The sequence below is a fragment of the Rhinoderma darwinii genome, chromosome 6, assembly GCF_050947455.1.
Source record: "Rhinoderma darwinii isolate aRhiDar2 chromosome 6, aRhiDar2.hap1, whole genome shotgun sequence".
Taxonomy (NCBI): domain Eukaryota; kingdom Metazoa; phylum Chordata; class Amphibia; order Anura; family Rhinodermatidae; genus Rhinoderma; species Rhinoderma darwinii.
In genome coordinates, this window is record NC_134692.1 from 24,021,777 (window position 1) to 24,042,412 (window position 20,636).

At 41.6% G+C, this 20,636-nt stretch overlaps 1 protein-coding gene across 1 annotated transcript; it reads right to left on the bottom strand.

Moving 5' to 3' along the window:
* Positions 1 to 254: 254 nt before the first annotated feature.
* On the bottom strand, positions 255 to 19,765 carry ERMN (ermin). Its single transcript, XM_075831092.1, has 3 exons — positions 19,294 to 19,765; positions 5,493 to 5,597; positions 255 to 3,457 (listed from the first exon to the last, which is right to left on the bottom strand). Exons 1-3 carry the CDS (start codon positions 19,505 to 19,507, stop codon positions 3,045 to 3,047), a joined length of 732 nt encoding a protein of 243 aa, XP_075687207.1. The 5' UTR covers positions 19,508 to 19,765; the 3' UTR covers positions 255 to 3,044.
* Between the last annotated feature and the right edge of the window lie 871 nt (positions 19,766 to 20,636).

Below are 20,636 nucleotides of genomic sequence, written 5' to 3' on the forward strand. Positions count from 1 at the left end.
TGAAGGAGACTGTCAGCGCATGCTGGGAGTTGCAATATTGCAACCGATGGAGTGCCAGAGGTTGAAGATTATAGGTCTACAGGTTTAGATGTAAAGTGAAAAATGGAATGACTTATTAACGGTCATGCAGAATTACATAATTCTGTAAACATGCAGTTTATGGCTCCAAAGATGTACAGAGAGGCGATTGTTCTGCTAGCAAAACATACATTTATTCAGGCTTCTACTATCAATACAGCTCTGTTAGTGCTTGGTAGGAACCAGAAAAACACACAAAAACTGGGATTGTTTTTTAGCACTGACGGTGTGAAAAGAAAGACGTCTTTATGTAGAATACGAGCCAAAGAAATTCCTATTTCCTTAGTTGTTTATCTTTGTATGATTTTTAGATAAAACGTCTATACTTTCACTTTTTCATGTTAGATTTTTTTTTATAGTTGAAATGTACATGAAATGTTTAGTTACCTTACAAATTGCCCAGGTGAGGTGAGGCTAGGTCACCTCTGTCAGAATATAGTTATTTAGATCATTACAAATTGTGAGCAGGATGCTGGAGATACCTATATGCAGGTATTAGGCACAGGAGAGGCTGCAGACTGAGCCTATGCAGCAGCATGCATGACACAAGCATGCCACAGGCTCACTGATGGGATAGGTAGAGATGACTGGTTGGCAATATATATTTACGTCATGTACAGGAAGCAGCTTGGAGGAGATTCAATGACAACAGCAGAATATTCAGGACTATGCAGATCTGCATTTTTCACCCAGTCCATTCTTGGATCGTTGCTATGTTACAGTCCAGGCACAATCTGTATTTTATTATTCAGTGGCATCAGACATTGTGATTACAGGTGAGAATTCACATAGAAAAATATGGTTTTCACCGGTTTCCATGTAATGTATGGGGGCATGTAACAGTACTCTTCACCTATGACAAGCGTTCTAGATGAATTTATCACTTTCACACTTTCTTTGGATGCAATTATTACAGTAGACGTCTCTTCAATCCTGAGTGGCACTGAACAGGACGTTATTGTACATGTTAGCAACCTGAGTGGCCACTCACATGAAGTAGAGGAGAGCTGCATGAGAATGTAGAATGGTAGGGAATTTGCTCTGGGGGCACTGTGGCTGGAAATATAAGCTGTGTGACCGTCTCTTAATGGGGGCATCAAATGGGAATAGCAATGTTACAGGGGTACATGTGTGTTTGTCCGTAAAACCCCCCTGGACAAAATCCTGCATTCGTTCCTGCTTGTTTCCCAGTTCTGGGAATGGGAATTTGCATTAGAAGGCTGCACTTTATTCAGATTCCAGCCTCTGGGCCCAATTATGTTATAGTATATGATTCATTTTGCAATTTGCCTGAATTAAAAATCTCTTATCTGTTTGTGTCTACACCTCCTATGCAGACCTATGTGCCTCCATGGTAACAGACAACAAACTGTAGTCTGTGTAGTCTGACCCTCCCTTGCATCCCTACTTCCTACTAATATGCATTTGGTAGGTCAGCAAGTAGAAGGAGACATATGGGAGGCAATATGATTTCAGGATCAGAATATACAGAGTGTGTTTGTAGTCTGTTACCATGAGGATGCATAGGTCTGTATAGTAGCTGTAGACTTAAAACAGTAGATTTTCATTTTTAGATGCATTGGAACAATAACCCAACCGCATATTGCATATTAAACCAGCCTAATAACATTGGGCAATTTTCTCAAGTTTTCAGGTGATATATGAAAGAGTTCTAAAACAAGCCTGTGCAGAATAGAGAAGCAGACTCCCATACAGCAGATATCATTTCTTGTGATTGCTTCAGTATATGTAGCTAATCATACCAAAGTAACGGGTTCTGTAATAGCCTGAACTGAAACAGATTGCAATATAAACTAAGAGATAGCCTCAAGAAAATAAATACACACAGATTCCACATATATATTGGAACTCATTCTCTTTGTGGACATCAAGCTGGTAGGGGGTCTTAAGGGCAATGCTCCCTGGGAAAAAGTTTGCAAAAATGCTCTTCTTCAGAAAAAATAAGTATTTTCTCTCTAATACCACCTATAGGTGACTACCCTATATAAGTCAATATCCGACCCTGACTTGGGGCAATAGCCAACCCAGACACAGTCATGTCTCAAGGCTCTATAAAGGGTCGGTCCTTGACGTACAGGTTAGTCACTTATAAGTGGCACTAGAGAGACGTTTTGCTTCCTTCCGGGGGCTAGATATTTTTCAATTATAGATATGTAATAGTAATTATACAATGTGTATGCAGTGGAGTTTATTTAATCAGCTTGCACATGTTATTACTACAGTAATACATAACTTATGGCATATAGTATATTAATACTATTCTGCACCCTTTTAACTTGAAAGAAAATATAATCAGATTATATACCCACTATGAATGTACACGTTTGAAGATGTAATGCAAAAGTCTTGCCGACATAGATCCTCTGGCATTCCCTGCATAATTCAATCAAACAGGAAATATATCACAGACCACAAAACCAATGTTAGAAATATTGCATCCAATTCTGGTTATATAAATGAGGTTAATAGGTTTGTCTATGCTAGATATCAAAATGGGAAGTCCAAGTTAAGAAACTATGAAGCTAAATGTTTTCTAAATGTATAGTGGTTGCCAAGAGTCCTGAGGTTCGTAATCCAGTTAAGATTTGTAAAGAGAGAATAGGGGGAATGGGTAGGGTCAAGTATTATTATCGTCGCTCCTACGGGTAAGAGGGCAGTTCAATGCTGTGATTTTCGCTGACGGTCTTTGTCCCATCACGTCAAAGTTGTCAGTAGATTCCCAGACAATAATGTCATATGTTCATCAATATATAGTTTGTTACTGTTGCTAATATTTCTATTTATACCATTTTGTAGATTTGGATTATTTGCCCCATTGAACACTGTTGTCTTCGTTTGATGTATTGGGGCAAAATTTGGGCAGATCTGGGTGAAGGCACATAAGGAATGTGGCTTGTTTTTCCTTCTATTTAGTAATGGTGGTGGGTATCATTGCAGTATTGAAATTACAGATTCATCATAGACTCAAACTCATCAATCCGCTGCTTTGTGTTTCCTTTCCGGATTTTACGGTATGATACAGTGTCATATCTAGAGTAACTGTGCCTAGAGATATCTGGCCTACTTCCAGCCATTTCGTTAGATTCAAGATGGCTGCCACTTGGACTAACTGCTAGGGACTGCTGGGGTCCATTATCTTGCTCATCATATGACCCGTCTCCATATTCGGTGTCGGTCTCTATGGATGTATTTTCTTCTTCGGTTTCAGACAAAATATCTTCTGTGCCAGTTTCATTTGGATGGCGGCTTTGCTCATACAATAATATATCTGGCGTTTCATTTTTATCTCCATCTTGATCTTTGTCCTGCTTACTTATGTCGTCTGTACTAGGAAGTAGAGCTATGTCTCCATCTATTTCTGTGTAAATGTGGGATATAATTAAAAACATATTTTTTTCTTTATTTACTAATACAGCATGTAAAAAACATCTATCAAATATTCTTCCCATTTGGGATGAGTACATAAGTTATTCGATTGTTCCTTGCAGTTAGATACTGACGGGATATCTTTAACCAATGGGGTTGAATTTCTAAAACTAAGATGTACCTTGGTACTGCTGGACTCCAATGGATAACATTTGGTTTGTGGGTTAATTGACCCATTATATATTAAATTGGGACTTTGGGGTATTGCTTGACAGTAAACTTAACTTTAGTAACCAGTGCCAGAAAGCTGCTGCCAAGGCAAACAAAATCATAGGACGCATCAAATGAATAGATATATTTGACTAGAACATAGTTTTACCTCTTTATAAGGGTATGTTCACACGAGGTCATTACGTCCGTAATTGACGGACGTATTTCGGCCGCAAGTACCGGACCGAACACAGTGCAGGGAGCCGGGCTCCTAGCATCATACTTATGTACGATGCTAGGAGTCCCTGCCTCGCTGCCGGACAACTGTCCTGTACTGTCATCATGTTTTCAGTACGAGACAGTTGTCCGGCAGCGAGGCAGGGACTCCTAGCGTCGTACATAACTGTGATGCTAGGAGCCCGGCTCCCTGCACTGTGTTCGGTCCGGTACTTGCGGCCGAAATACGTCCGTCAATTACGGACGTAATGACCTCGTGTGAACATACCCTAAGTCACCAGTCAAAACCACAAAAAAGGTGACGAAAGAACTGTAATTATGGGAATGGGTGGATTTTAGTACCCAGAAAGGTTATCAAACTTTGGGTAATTAAGTTTGGAAAAAAGATGACTTATCTAATCACTATGTACACATTTATGAATGGACAGTACAGAGATCTTTCTACTGGTTTTTTTCTAGGTAGGCCTGTAACCATGAAAAGCATGTTTTCACTATGTCTAAAGATAGTTTCTACACCAAAATAAATCGGGATTCTTTACTGTAAGAGCAGTGAGACTATGAATCTATCTGTGACAAGATGTTTTGATGGTTGATTCATTGAAATAGTTTAAAAGGGGCCTGGATCTTAAAATATATAATATCGCAAGTTATTAGTACAAGATTGCTAGAGATGGGTCCCCCTAATAAGTGTGAATTGGCAACTACCTTATAGGGGTTTTCACCTTCCTCTGGATGAACAATATAGAATTATAGGTTGAAATTGATGGACTTCTGTCATTTTTCAAACATACTAACTATAATACTATGTTATTATGTAAGACGCCATCCGAAATTAACCATGGTGTAATCCACTATCCGCTCCAATGTCAGTGACAACACATTTACTGGTCTTAGAAGCTTTTAAACACATTACTATAAGGCCTCATGCACCTGACCGTATCACATGGTTCCCGAATGTGGCTCCCATACAAATCTAGGGGCCCATACTGTATCTCTGTATGTTACCAATTTTCATAACTGTGAGGATCGGGGCACTTGCCACTCTTGCCTAAAGCTCTCGACACCAGTGTTGCTGGATGACGGTCATCGAGCTGATTCACACAAAGCTAACTAAGTATTATCACCTTACAGTGACTTCAAAGATAAACTTCACTGTAAGGGTATGTTCACATGCCCTATTTACGGACGTAATTCAGGCATTTTACGCCTCGAATTTCGCCTGAAAAAACGGCTCCAAACTGTCTGCAAACATCTGCCCATTGCTTGCAATGGGTCTTACGATGTTCTGTGCAGACGAGGTGTAATTTTATGCGTCGCTGTCAAAAGACGGCGCGTAAAAAGACGCCCGCCTCAAAGAAGTTCATGTCACTTCTTGGGACGTAATGGGAGCCGTTTTTCATTGACTCCATTGAAAAACAGCTCCAATTACGTCCGTAATGGACGCCGCATAAATCGTGTGCACTTGTCAAAACATCTGAAATTCAGGAGCTGTTTTCGCCTGAAAACAGCTCCATAATTTCAGACGTATTTGGCGTTGCCGTGTGCCATACCCTAACTTATGTACAATGAGCTGAACGCACCTACTCTTGTTTGACATCCTCCTTCGTTGTCCCCAGATTCTTTCTCATGGTTGTCCAACATATCTGGAACTTTTTCCACAGTTGTATTGTTTTCTCCCTTTTGCCCTGAAAAAGATACCAAATACTGTATTGTATACATATTGGGCATTAGTGAAGTCGCTAGATTCTTGAGAACTACCACAGCCACAGCAAAATATTTATTTCCAAGAAAGCCTCACTCCATTGTCCAGAATTATACTAATACATTTGATGTCATATTTCCTGCATGTTTTGCCTTTTAGGCTTTTTTTATACAAAATTCTTTGAATATAAATGTGTTGTTAAACAACGTGACATTTTAAGGAAATTATTGAAAGATTTTAGAAATAAAAGTTGTGATCATTGATATATTCAATACAGCGTGAAATTTACTCTAGAATCTAAATTAAAATCTATGCACATACAAGACTAAGTATACAGAAGTATATTTAAAGAGGTAGTCCCATGATTAAATATTACATTTCTTGAAAAAATATCATTTTTTTTTCAAATTGGAATAATTTATAATAAAAAATGCTACTGTGTGTTACATATTTACTATAGTGCCCCCTGCTGTTTTTCTGATTCTCTCTCAGATCATCCACCAAATGTGTCCAGTTTTGTGCGGCGGAGTGATTCCTGCCATTGTGCAGGCTAGCCATTAAGAATCTGCGCACTAGAAGGGCTTCTTCTCATTGGCACTGAATACATTAGATGGATATTCTGAGTGGTAATCAAAAGAACACTAGGGGCGCCATACTAAGTATGTAACAGCAATATCTACTCAAAGGAACATTTTTTTAAACTAATTTTTTTTATTATTTACTCTCTGTGACATACATATGGGACATCTGGGACACAATGTAGACTGATGAGGTGCTGGTTTATTACTTTGCCAAACTATTGGTTCTTCTCTTTCACACGTTACAGGCTGCCCATCTCCAACTACTGCAAACATTTACCTCCAGCTTCCAAATGCTGATCTGTCAATGACCTGGGCTTTTAGTTCTGTACTTGGATTGCAAAAATGCATAGATGTATTTAGTATGTCTATGTCTGTGAATGGTAATTTATGAATGAGTGACAATGAACTGATGTGTGACAGTAGTCGTGCTTGTAGTGTGACAGTAGTAGAGCTTGCAGTGTGACAGTAGTAGTACTGGTAGTGTGACAGTAGTAGTAGTGCTTGTAGTGTGACAGTAGTAGAGCTTGCAGTGTGACAGTAGTAGAGCTTGTAGTGTGATAGTAGTAGTGCTTGTAGTGTGATAGTAGTAGTGCTTGTAGTGTGTTTGTAGTAGTGCTTGTAGTGTGACAGTAGTAGTGCTTGTAGTGTGACAGTAGTAGAGCTTGTAGTGTGACAGTAGTAGTGCTTGCAGTGTGACAGTAGTAGAGCTTGTAGTGTGATAGTAGTAGTGCTTGTAGTGTGATAGTAGTAGTGCTTGTAGTGTGACAGTAGTAGTACTGGTAGTGTGACAGTAGTAGTAGTGCTTGTAGTGTGACAGTAGTAGAGCTTGCAGTGTGACAGTAGTAGAGCTTGTAGTGTGATAGTAGTAGTGCTTGTAGTGTGATAGTAGTAGTGCTTGTAGTGTGTTTGTAGTAGTGCTTGTAGTGTGACAGTAGTAGTGCTTGTAGTGTGACAGTAGTAGAGCTTGTAGTGTGACAGTAGTAGTGCTTGCAGTGTGACAGTAGTAGAGCTTGTAGTGTGATAGTAGTAGTGCTTGTAGTGTGATAGTAGTAGTGCTTGTAGTGTGATAGTAGTAGTGCTTGTAGTGTGACAGTAGTAGTGCTTGTAGTGTGACAGTAATAGTGCTTGTAGTGTGACAGTAGTAGAGCTTGTAGTGTGACAGTAGTAGTGCTTGTAGTGTGACAGTAGTAGTGCTTGTAGTGTGACAGTAATAGTGCTTGCAGTGTGACAGTAGTAGAGCTTGTAGTGTGACAGTAGTAGTGCTTGCAGTGTGACAGTAGTAGAGCTTGTAGTGTGATAGTAGTAGTGCTTGTAGTGTGATAGTAGTAGTGCTTGTAGTGTGTTTGTAGTAGTGCTTGTAGTGTGACAGTAGTAGTGCTTGTAGTGTGACAGTAGTAGAGCTTGTAGTGTGACAGTAGTAGTGCTTGCAGTGTGACAGTAGTAGAGCTTGTAGTGTGATAGTAGTAGTGCTTGTAGTGTGATAGTAGTAGTGCTTGTAGTGTGATAGTAGTAGTGCTTGTAGTGTGACAGTAGTAGTGCTTGTAGTGTGACAGTAATAGTGCTTGCAGTGTGACAGTAGTAGAGCTTGTAGTGTGACAGTAGTAGTGCTTGTAGTGTGACAGTAGTAGAGCTTGTAGTGTGACAGTAGTAGAGCTTGTAGTGTGATAGTAGTAGTGCTTGTAGTGTGATAGTAGTAGTGCTTGTAGTGTGATAGTAGTAGTGCTTGTAGTGTGACAGTAGTAGTGCTTGTAGTGTGACAGTAATAGTGCTTGCAGTGTGACAGTAGTAGAGCTTGTAGTGTGATAGTAGTAGTGCTTGTAGTTTGACAGTAGTAGTTCTTGCGGTGTGACAGTAGTAGAGCTTGTAGTGTGACAGTAGTAGTGCTTGTAGTGTGACAGTAGTAGAGCTTGTAGTGTGATAGTAGTAGTGCTTGTAGTGTGACAGTTGTAGAGCTTGTAGTGTGATAGTAGTAGTGCTTGTAGTGTGACAGTAGTAGTGCTTGTAGTGTGACAGTAGTAGTGCTTGTAGTGTGACAGTAGTAGTGCTCATAGTGTGACAGTAGTAGAGATTGTAGTGTGACAGTAGTCGTGCGTGTAGTGTAACAGTAGTAAAGCTTGCAGTGTGACAGTAGTAGTGCTTGTAGTGTGACAGTAGTAGTGCTTGTAGTGTGACAGTAGTAGAGCTTGTAGTGTGACAGTAGTAGTGCTCATAGTGTGACAGTAGTAGAGATTATAGTGTGACAGTAGTAGTGCTTGTAGTGTGACAGTAGTAGTAGAGCTTGTAGTGTGATAGTAGTAGAGCTTGTAGTGTGACAGTAGTAGTGCTCATAGTGTGACAGTAGTAGAGATTGTAGTGTGACAGTAGTCGTGCTTGTAGTGTGACAGTAGTAAATCTTGCAGTGTGACAGTAGTAGTGCTTGTAGTGTGACAGTAGTAGTGCTTGTAGTGTGACAGTAGTAGTGCTTGTAGTGTGACAGTAGTAGTTCTTGTAGTGTGACAGTAGTAGTGCTTGTAGTGTGACAGTAGTAGTGCTTGTAGTGTGACAGTAGTAGTGCTTGTAGTGTGACAGTAGTAGTGCTCATAGTGTGACAGTAGTAGTGCTTGTAGTGTGACAGTAGTAGAGCTTGTAGTGTGACAGTAGTAGTGCGAGTAGTGTGATAGTAGTAGTGCTTGTAGTGTGACAGTAGTAGAGCTTGTAGTGTGACAGTAGTAGTGCTCATAGTGTGACAGTAGTAGTGCTTGTAGTGTGACAGTAGTAGTGCTCATAGTGTGACAGTAGTAGTGCTTGTAGTGTGACAGTAGTAGAGATTGTAGTGTGACAGTAGTAGTGCTTGTAGTGAGACAGTAGTAGTGCTTGAAGTGTGACAGTAGTAGTGCTTGTAGTGTGACAGTAGTAGTGCTTGTAGTGTGACAGTAGTAGTTATTGTAGTGTGACAGTAATAGTGCTTGAAGTGTGACAGTAGTAGTGCTTGTAGTGTGACAGTAGTAGTGCTTGTAGTGTGACAGTAGTAGTGCTCATAGTGTGACAGTAGTAGTGCTTGTAATGTGACAGTAGTAGAGCTTGTAGTGTGACAGTAGTAGTGCGAGTAGTGTGATAGTAGTAGTGCTTGTAGTGTGACAGTAGTAGAGCTTGTAGTGTGACAGTAGTAGTGCTCATAGTGTGACAGTAGTAGTGCTTGTAGTGTGACAGTAGTAGTGCTCATAGTGTGACAGTAGTAGTGCTTGTAGTGTGACAGTAGTAGAGATTGTAGTGTGACAGTAGTAGTGCTTGTAGTGAGACAGTAGTAGTGCTTGAAGTGTGACAGTAGTAGTGCTTGTAGTGTGACAGTAGTAGTGCTTGTAGTGTGACAGTAGTAGTTATTGTAGTGTGACAGTAGTAGTGCTTGTAGTGTGACAGTAATAGTGCTTGAAGTGTGACAGGAGTAGTGCTTGTAGTGTGACAGTAGTAGTGCTTGTAGTGTGACAGTAGTAGTACTTTTAGTGTGACCAGGGGCGTAGCTAGGGGGGGGGGGCAGGCGGGGCACTTGCCCCGGCCGCAGTTCAGAGGGGGGCGCCAGCGCCCCCTCCTCCTGCACTATAATTGTACCTGTGTCGCAAGGACACAGGTACAATTGGAAGAAATGAATGCCCGGCCATTCAGCGCCTCTCCACGAATGAAGCGACTGGTACCTTTTGTACCAGTGACGCTTCCGTCGATGAAAGGCGCTGACTGACTGGCAGGGAAAGTCATCCTGCCCAGCCAATCAGCGCCTTTCATAGACGCCGCGTTCAACCCCCTGGAGACCTGCGCAGAAGAGAGCAGGTCTCCATGGCTGCCGGACGGCGTGGGAGCGGGAATAAGGTGAGTTTGAAATGTTTTTTTTTTTTTTTTTTAATTGTTATAGAAGTGTGCGGCTGTATCTTGGGGGGGGGGGGGCGACGACTTTGTCTACCTACGGGGGGTGTCTATTTACAGGGCTGGGCTATATACAGGGGGACTATATCTGCTGGGCTATATACAGGGGGGCTATATCTACAGGGGGACTATATACAGGGGGACTATATCTGCTGGGCTATATCTACAGGGGAGCTATGTACAGGGGGACTATATCTGCTGGGCTATATACAGGGGGGCTATATCTGCTGGGCTACATACAGGGGGACTATATCTACAGGGGAGCTATATACAGGGGGACTATATCTACAGGGGAGCTATATACTGGAGTGGGCCGTCTATAGAGCACCATATACAGGGGTGGGCTATGTACAGGGGGACTATATCACAGTAATAGTGCTTGCGGTGTGACAGTAGTAGAGCTTGTAGTGTGACAGTAGTAGTGCTTGTAGTGTGACAGTAGTAGTGCTTGTAGTGTGACAGTAGTAGTGCTTGCAGTGTGACAGTAGTAGTGCTTGCAGTGTGACAGTAGTAGTGCTTGCAGTGGGACAGTAGTAGTGCTTGTAGTGTGACAGTAGTAGTGCTTGTAGTGTGACTAGTAGTGCTTGCAGTGTGACAGTAGTAGTGCTTGCAGTGTGACAGTAGTAGTGCTTGTAGTGTGACAGTAGTAGTTCTTGTAGTGTGACAGTAGTAGTGCTTGCAGTGTGACAGTAGTAGTAGTGCTTGTAGTGTGACAGTAGTAGTGCTTGTAGTGTGACAGTAGTAGTGCTTGTAGTGTGACAGTAGTAGTGCTTGTAGTGTGACAGTAGTAGTGCTTGCAGTGTGACAGTAGTAGTGCTTGCGGTGGGACAGTAGTAGTGCTTGTAGTGTGACTAGTAGTGCTTGCAGTGTGACAGTAATAGTGCTTGTAGTGTGACAGTAGTAGTTCTTGTAGTGTGACAGTAGTAGTGCTTGCAGTGTGACAGTAGTAGTAGTGCTTGCAGTGTGACAGTAGTAGTAGAGTTTGCAGTGTGACAGTAGTAGTGCTTGTAGTGTGACAGTAGTAGTTATTGTAGTGTGACAGTAGTAGTGCTTGTAGTGTTGTAGTGTGACAGTAGTAGTGCTTGTAGTGTGACAGTAGTAGTGCTTGTAGTGTGACAGTAGTAGTGCTTGAAGTGAGACAGTAATAGTGGTTGAAGTGTGACAGTAGTAGTGCTTGTAGCGTGACAGTAGTAGTTATTGTAGTGTAACAGTAGTAGTGCTTGTAGCGTGACAGTAGTAGTTATTGTAGTGTGACAGTAGTAGTGCTTGCAGTGTGACAGTAGTAGTGCTGTCAGTGTGACAGTAGTAGAGCTTGTAGTGTGACAGTAGTAGTGCTTGTAGTGTGACAGTAGTAGTGCTTGCAGTGTGACAGTAGTAGTGCTTGCAGTGTGACAGTAGTAGTGCTTGTAGTGTGACAGTAGTAGTTCTTGTAGTGTGACAGTAGTAGTGCTTGCAGTGTGACAGTAGTAGTGCTTGTAGTGTGACAGTAGTAGTTATTGTAGTGTGACAGTAGTAGTGCTTGTAGTGTTGTAGTGTGACAGTAGTAGTGCTTGTAGTGTTGTAGTGTGACAGTAGTAGTGCTTGAAGTGAGACAGTAATAGTGGTTGAAGTGTGACAGTAGTAGTACTGGTAGTGTGACAGTAGTAGTGCTTGTAGCGTGACAGTAGTAGTTATTGTAGTGTAACAGTAGTAGTGCTTGTAGCGTGACAGTAGTAGTTATTGTAGTGTGACAGTAGTAGTGCTGTCAGTGTGACAGTAGTAGTGCTTGTAGTGTGACAGTAGTAGTGCTTGTAGTGTTGTAGTGTGACAGTAGTAGTGCTTGTAGTGTGACAGTAGTAGTGCTGTCAGTGTGACAGTAGTAGTGCTTGTAGTGTGACAGTAGTAGTGCTTGTAGTGTTGTAGTGTGACAGTAGTAGTGCTTGTAGTGTTGTAGTGTGACAGTAGTAGTGCTTGAAGTGAGACAGTAATAGTGGTTGAAGTGTGACAGTAGTAGTACTGGTAGTGTGACAGTAGTAGTGCTTGTAGCGTGACAGTAGTAGTTATTGTAGTGTAACAGTAGTAGTGCTTGTAGCGTGACAGTAGTAGTTATTGTAGTGTGACAGTAGTAGTGCTGTCAGTGTGACAGTAGTAGTGCTTGTAGTGTGACAGTAGTAGTGCTTGTAGTGTGACAGTAGTAGTGCTTGTAGTGTGACAGTAGTAGTGCTTGTAGTGTGACAGTAGTAGTGCTTGTAGTGTGACAGTAGTAGTGCTTGTAGTGTGACAGTAGTAGTTATTGTAGTGTGACAGTAGTAGTAGTGCTTGCAGTGTGACAGTAGTAGAGCTTGTAGTGTGACAGTAGTAGTGCTTGTAGTGTGACAGTAGTAGTGCTTGTAGTGTGACAGTAGTAGTTATTGTAGTGTGACAGTAGTAGTAGTGCTTGTAGTGTGACAGTAGTAGTGCTTGTAGTGTGACAGTAGTAGTGCTTGCAGTGTGACAGTACTAGAGCTTGTAGTGTGACAGTAGTAGAGCTTGTAGTGTGACAGTAGTAATTATTGTAGTGTGACAGTAGTAGAGCTTGTAGTGTGACAGTAGTAGTGCTTGCAGTGTGACAGTAATAGTGGTTGCAGTGTGACAGTAGTAGCGCTTGTAGTGTGACAGTAGTATTTATTGTAGTGTGACAGTAGTAGTGCTTGTAGTGTGACAGTAGTAGTGCTTGTAGTGTGACAGTAGTATTTATTGTAGTGTGACAGTAGTAGTGCTTGTAGTGTGACAGTAGTATTTATTGTAGTGTGACAGTAGTAGTGCTTGTAGTGTGACAGTTGTAGTGCTTGTAGTGTGACAGTAGTATTTATTGTAGTGTGACAGTAGTGGTGCTTGTAGTGTGACAGTAGTAGTGCTTGTAGTGTGACTAGGGATGCACGGTGCATCGAAACTTCGATACTGTTTCGATACTCTGCATCCCTAAACGGTTCGATACCGCTATTTCCTGTATTTCGATACTGAGCTGCGCAGCCGCACAGCTCAGTATAGTAATACATGAATGTATGGGAGCGCGGTTGCGGCTGTGTAATTCAGCCACAGCCCCGCTCCTGAGTCATGATAAGACAGAACATAGCGGGCGCACTACAAAACACCCCCATGTTCTGTCCTCAGTGCCTGAACCGCCGCTCATTAGTGAAGCGCCGGCCGCATCTCCTCAGGGTGACCGCGCGCGCACTTCCTGTCAGGAGCGGGGCAATGCCATACCATATATGGGCAGACAGCCCAGGGTCTATTGACGGACCCCAGGGCTGTCTTACCATATTTCCTGTTGTTAGGGCATACCCAAGTATGTCCCAACAACTGCCTGTGTGCTATCCGTCCACAGGCTAATGTACTGGCACATATCTGATATATGCCAGTACATTAAAGTTTAAAAATAAAGTAAAAACAAAGTATTGTTAAATTTTAAAAAAAATACACATACACCTTTTTTTTACAATAAACATTAAAATAAGTCTCAATACATAAAATATTCACACATTCAGTAATAGCGCGGTCAACAATTTTTTTGCATCATTTATGATGTGTACGCTGTAAAAAAATGAAATAAACACGGCTTTCTTTCACTTATTAATGTGAGGCGCATTCAAAATTCATCACATATCGCGCCTCACCGCAGAAAACGGAAGCATTTTTTTTTTTATTACTGTTGGCAAAAGTATCGAAATTGGTATCGAAATCGCAATACTAAACGAAGTATCGGTATCGAAGTCCAAATTCTTGTATCGTGACATCCCTAAGTGTGACAGTAGTAGTGCTTGTAGTGTGACAGTAGTAGTGCTTGAAGTGTGACAGTAGTAGTGCTTGTAATGTGACAGTAGTAGTAGTGCTTGTAGTGTGACAGTAGTAGTACTTGCAGTGTGACAGTAATAGTGGTTGAAGTGTGACAGTAGTAGTACTGGTAGTGTGACAGTAGTAGTACTGGTAGTGTGACAGTAGTAGTGCTTGTAGTGTGACAGTAGTAGTTATTGTAGTGTGACAGTAGTAGTACTTGCAGGGTGACAGTAGTAGTGCTTGCAGTGTGACAGTAGTAGTGCTTGTAGTGTGACAGTAGTAGTGCTTGTAGTGTGACAGTAGTAGTTATTGTAGTGTGACAGTAGTAGTGCTTGCAGTGTGACAGTAGTAGAGCTTGTAGTGTGACAGTAGTAGAGCTTGTAGTGTGACAGTAGTAGAGCTTGTAGTGTGACAGTAGTAGTGCTTGCAGTGTGACAGTAGTAGTGCTTGCAGTGTGACAGTAGTAGAGCTTGAAGTGTGACAGTAGTAGTGCTTGAAGTGTGACATTAGTAGTGCTTGTAGTGTGACAGTAGTAGTGCTTGTAGTGTGACAGTAGTAGTGCTAGAAGTGTGACAGTAGTAGAGCGTGTAGTGTGACAGTAGTAGTGCTTGCAGTGTGACAGTAGTAGTGCTTGCAGTGTGACAGTAGTAGTGCTTGTAGTGTGACAGTAGTAGTGCTTGCAGTGTGACAGTAGTAGTGCTTGTAGTGTGACAGTAGTAGTGCTTGTAGTGTGACAGTAGTAGTGCTTGTAGTGTGACAGTAGTAGTGCTTGTAGTGTGACAGTAGTAGAGCTTGTAGTGTGACAGTAGTAGAGCTTGAAGTGTGACAGTAGTAGAGCGTGTAGGTTGACAGTATTAGTGCTTGTAGTGTGAAAGTAGTAGTGCTTGTAATGTGACAGTAGTAGTGCTTGAAGTGTGACAGTAGTAGAGCTTGTAGTGTGACAGTAGTAGTAGTGCTTGTAGTGTGACAGTAGTAGTAGTGCTTGTAGTGTGACAGTAGTAGTGCTTGAAGTGTGACAGTAGTAGTGCTTGTAGTGTGACAGTAGTAGTGCTTGTAGTGTGACAGTAGTAGTAGTGCTTGTAGTGTGACAGTAGTAGTGCTTGTAGTGTGACAGTAGTAGTAGTGCTTGTAGTGTGACAGTAGTAGTGCTTGAAGTGTGACAGTAGTAGTGCTTGTAGTGTGACAGTAGTAGTGCTTGTAGTGTGACAGTAGTAGTAGTGCTTGTAGTGTGACAGTAGTAGAGCTTGTAGTGTGACAGTAGTAGTGCTTGTAGTGTGACAGTAGTAGAGCTTGTAGTGTGACAGTAGTAGTGCTTGTAGTGTGACAGTAATAGTGCTTGTAGTGTGACAGTAATAGTGCTTGTAGTGTGACAGTAGTAGAGCTTGTAGTGTGACAGTAGTAGAGCTTGCAGTGTGACAGTAGTAGAGCTTGTAGTGTGACAGTAGTAGTGCTTGTAGTGTGACAGTAGTAGTGCTTGTAGTGTGACAGTAGTAGTGCTTGAAGTGTGACAGTAGTAGAGCTTGAAGTGTGACAGTAGTAGTGCTTGTAGTGTGACAGTAGTAGTGCTTGTAGTGTGACAGTAGTAGTGCTTGTAGTGTGACAGTAGTAGTGCTTGTAGTGTGACAGTAGTAGTGCTTGAAGTGTGACAGTAGTAGTGCTTGTAGTGTGACAGTAGTAGTAGTGCTTGTAGTGTGACAGTAGTAGTACTTGCAGTGTGACAGTAATAGTGGTTGAAGTGTGACAGTAGTAGTACTGGTAGTGTGACAGTAGTAGTACTGGTAGTGTGACAGTAGTAGTGCTTGTAGTGTGACAGTAGTAGTTATTGTAGTGTGACAGTAGTAGTACTTGCAGGGTGACAGTAGTAGTGCTTGCAGTGTGACAGTAGTAGTGCTTGTAGTGTGACAGTAGTAGTGCTTGTAGTGTGACAGTAGTAGTTATTGTAGTGTGACAGTAGTAGTGCTTGCAGTGTGACAGTAGTAGAGCTTGTAGTGTGACAGTAGTAGAGCTTGTAGTGTGACAGTAGTAGAGCTTGTAGTGTGACAGTAGTAGTGCTTGCAGTGTGACAGTAGTAGTGCTTGCAGTGTGACAGTAGTAGAGCTTGAAGTGTGACAGTAGTAGTGCTTGAAGTGTGACATTAGTAGTGCTTGTAGTGTGACAGTAGTAGTGCTTGTAGTGTGACAGTAGTAGTGCTAGAAGTGTGACAGTAGTAGAGCGTGTAGTGTGACAGTAGTAGTGCTTACAGTGTGACAGTAGTAGTGCTTGCAGTGTGACAGTAGTAGTGCTTGTAGTGTGACAGTAGTAGTGCTTGCAGTGTGACAGTAGTAGTGCTTGTAGTGTGACAGTAGTAGTGCTTGTAGTGTGACAGTAGTAGTGCTTGTAGTGTGACAGTAGTAGTGCTTGTAGTGTGACAGTAGTAGAGCTTGTAGTGTGACAGTAGTAGAGCTTGAAGTGTGACAGTAGTAGAGCGTGTAGGTTGACAGTATTAGTGCTTGTAGTGTGACAGTAGTAGTGCTTGTAATGTGACAGTAGTAGTGCTTGAAGTGTGACAGTAGTAGAGCTTGTAGTGTGACAGTAGTAGTAGTGCTTGTAGTGTGACAGTAGTAGTGCTTGTAGTGTGACAGTAGTAGTGCTTGTAGTGTGACAGTAGTAGTGCTTGTAGTGTGACAGTAGTAGTTATTGTAGTGTGACAGTAGTAGTGCTTGCAGTGTTACAGTAGTAGTGCTTGCAGTGTGACAGTAGTAGTGCTTGTAGTGTGACAGTAGTAGTAGTGCTTGTAGTGTGACAGTAGTAGTGCTTGTAGTGTGACAGTAGTAGTAGTGCTTGCAGTGTGACAGTAGTAGTGCTTGTAGTGTGACAGTAGTAGTAGTGCTTGTAGTGTGACAGTAGTAGTGCTTGCAGTGTGACAGTAGTAGTGCTTGTAGTGTGATAGTAGTAGTGCTTGTAGTGTGACAGTAGTAGTGCTTGTAATGTGACAGTAGTAGTGCTTGGAGTGTGACGGTAGTAGAGCTTGTAGTGTGACAGTAGTAGTGCTTGTAGTGTGACAGTAGTAGTAGTGCTTGTAGTGTGACAGTAGTAGTGCTTGGAGTGTGACAGTAGTAGTGCTTGTGTGAGTGTCTGCTACCAATACTGCATACTAATGACAAGAAGTAACAGATTAAAAAAACACAATTGGAGAAATGTATTATTTATTAGCAGGAAGATTCATGAATTTGTGTCTGCAAAAGGGATGAAACTGCACAAAATGTATCAAAATGTTGTACATGGCATGTTATATATGAGACGCAACTCACTAGTCATGGTAGACACATTCCTCTTCCTTATGCCAACTTATGGCTGGTGTACACTTACACTAATAATTTGTTCCAAGAAATGGCAGATGTCTTTAATAAATGTAGTGCATTATATAACTCCTCTTCGATTCACCCGTTTCTCTCAACACCTTTCAGAATTGTCTAGGTAGGCGTTCAAAAAAACAAATAATAAATCTATAGCATGTCATGTATTCCATTTCATTGTTCAAAGCTTGCCGTTTGACTTTATTTTTATTTTATTTTCTTCCAACCATTCTCCTTTGACCACCTCGGGCACCATTGAGGGGAGTGGGTGTATAAAATATGAATAAAATATAATAACAAATTTCAACAGCTAATCGATGTGTCTACAGTAAGGCCTTATTCACACGAACGTGTCCGTTTTGCACACGTAAAAAATGCAGCATTTTTCTTGCGTTGCAGTTTCGTGTGACATCCGTGTACAGTCCGTGTCTGCGTTTTTTACGCGCATATGTCATCCACATGTCGCGCGTTTTTCACGTCTGCAAAATAAACTGAAGGAGGTGGTTTTTCTACGTCATTATTTCTTTAGCAACTGTTGTGTGAAACACATGGCACAAGTATAGGACATGCAGTGAGTTTCACACAGCGGATACACGCTGCGTGAAAAACACTGCATGTCTGAATGGCCCCATTGAATTGCGTAGGTCTGTGTGTCCGTTGTTTTAACGCGCGTAACACGGACGTGAAATACCCTAGTGTGAATAAGGCCTGAGTGGTTGATAATGCTGTAACAAGACATTTATATATATATATATATATATATATATATATATATATATGTTACTAAGTGAATCAGAGTTCATGCTGAACGTCAGAGACAAGGGTGAGGGGCACACTCTAAAACCTCTGTCTTTAAAATGCTTGTCCTGCCCGTGATTCCATCTATTCTACTATCTGAATCTCCAGTGCATCCTATAGTCAGAGTAACACAGTTCACGCTTAGAAACATTCCATATTCCTTTTTGTGAAGTGCAGTAACGGCCTGTTCACATCAGTGTCACCCTTCCGCTCATGGGTTCTGCTATAGCAACCTATAAATGGAAATCATAACTTCCGCTTGCACTTTGATTTAAATGGTAATTCTTCCGTTGCAAATGGTTTCCGCTTGTCTCCGTTCCAAAAAAAAAACGGAAACCTCACAGAACGGAGACAAAAGGAAACTATTTGCAACGGAAGCAATACCATTAGGGTAAGTGCACACGACAACGCCAAATACGTCTGAAATTACGGAGCTGTTTTCGGGAGAAAACAGTTCCTGAATTTCAGAAGTTTTTACAAGTGCACGCGTTTTTCGCGGTGTCTTTTACGGACGTAATTGGAGCTGGTTTTCATTGGAGTCAATGAAAAACGGCTCCAATTACGTCCCAAGAAGTGTCCTGCACTTCTTTGACGCGGGCGTAATTTTACACCTCGTCTCAACAGAACATCGTAAAACCCATTGCAAGCAATGGGCAGATGTTTGCCGACGTATTGGAGCCGTCTTTTCAGGCGTAATTCGAGGCGTAAAAAGAAGTCGTGTGCACATACCCTTACAATCAATGGTAATGCAAACAGAAGCTATGTTTTCCGTTTGCCTTTCCGTTCATGGGTTCCTCCGACGGAAAGGTCTGACGGAATCCATGAACGGAAGGGTGATGCTGATGTGAACACGCCTTAACACAAAAGTTGTAAATTTTATTACATTAAAATAATAAAATAATAGTGTGGCAATTGCTCTAGGTTCAAAATATATATATCAGACTCTGTTCACACCACATTTAGAGTCCATGTTAAGTTTCTGTGGCTGGAAAATCTCCCAACATGTACCCCATCAAATAGCCATACAGTTGCATATGTTACCCATTAACTCCCATCTAAAAAAGATTCAAGTCAACTACACCTTTCAATACAGTAAAATAAAATGTATGCCAACGTATGCCACCCAATCATATGCCAAATACTACACACTTTTGGGATACTACAGGTTTACCATAGCCTATGGACACGTGTGACTTATACAAGGTGTGAACCGAGCCTAAGTATAACATATAAGGAATCCTACAGAATACATTGATTGAAATCCAGAATACTCTACCGTCTTCATTTTTCTCATTAAGATCCAAAGCTGGTGTCATAATTTTGTCCTCGAGGAGAACATCAAGACCTTCACTTGTAAACACTGAATCACAATGGCTTTCTTCACATGCTATGGATCTGCCAATTTGATCAATAACATCAGTTATTTGCACTGGAATTATTTTAGGCTTTTCATTCCCGTTGTATTCAGGGGCCTGGGCTTCTTCCGCCATGATCAATGTCTTCAAGAGAATTGTAAATCCTTCAGCAAAAGGCAACAACAGGACATGGAGTTCAACAAGTAAATGGAAGATTTACTTCTGTCTCGTGGTCAGGTTTAACACTCTTCTGCTGAGAGATCAAGGATAAAACGACAACAGCTCAATGACATTATGAGGGTCCGTCAGATGTTGGGTGGTATGTCTCTCCCGGAGATGTCCTCAACCGTAGAGTCTCCTATGAATAATAGTAGAAACATTTGCCTTTCTTATAAGGAGAACACGTAGCCCAATTGAGCTTTTGTCTAAGCAGCCAGTAATTATTATACAGCATTCTGAGAGATTTTCTATTCTTACAAGAATGGCTCTTTGTTCTTTCATTGTAAACAGCGGCACCAATTGTTCTTAATCTTTAATCCGTAACAAGTGACCACTGCTAGTCACATTAGTCGTGAGCCACCCGCTTATAACTCACACTGGTTATTTTGTTCTGTTAATCCTTCCAGGAACGTCAGTAGAAAAGGGCTTCATATTTACCAAGATAATCATCCCAATGGTCTCAGTAAACTTTTAGTACAAGATATAATTTACGGGCTATCGACAAACAAAAAAAAAAACATTTATACAAAAAGAAAACCAGCAATAAATATAAATCATTCTCCTTTTCTGTCAAGTTTTGAAAAATTCTATTCAGCTGTTTCTTAGTTATATCTCTTTTTAGGGAAGCTGAGTGATAACCAATAATATGGCTGCTATTGCAGCTCCTACAGGGAGGGGTTGTCACCACTGTCGTAACCACTGCCGCAGAACCCATAGCGGCTGCTACAGGGCCCGCTTTGGCCCGGCACACAAGTTTCTGACACTGGCCGTTCTGTTCAGCAGTGTATACAAGATCCTGACAGAGCACTCGGAGGTGGAGAGATGCGGGGAGCAAGAAGCGGTAAGTAAATAGAGAGGTTCTGGGGTCTGAATTAATGTTGGGGTCTGATCTTCGGTCTGAATAATTTAGAGGTCTGATCTAGGGTCTAATTTAATTTAGAGGTCTGGTGACTTAAATAAATTAGGGGTCTAGTTTGGGGTCTTTATTGCATCTGGTGTCTGAATTAATTTTGTGGTCTGGCCTGGGGTTTGATGTCTCCCAAGC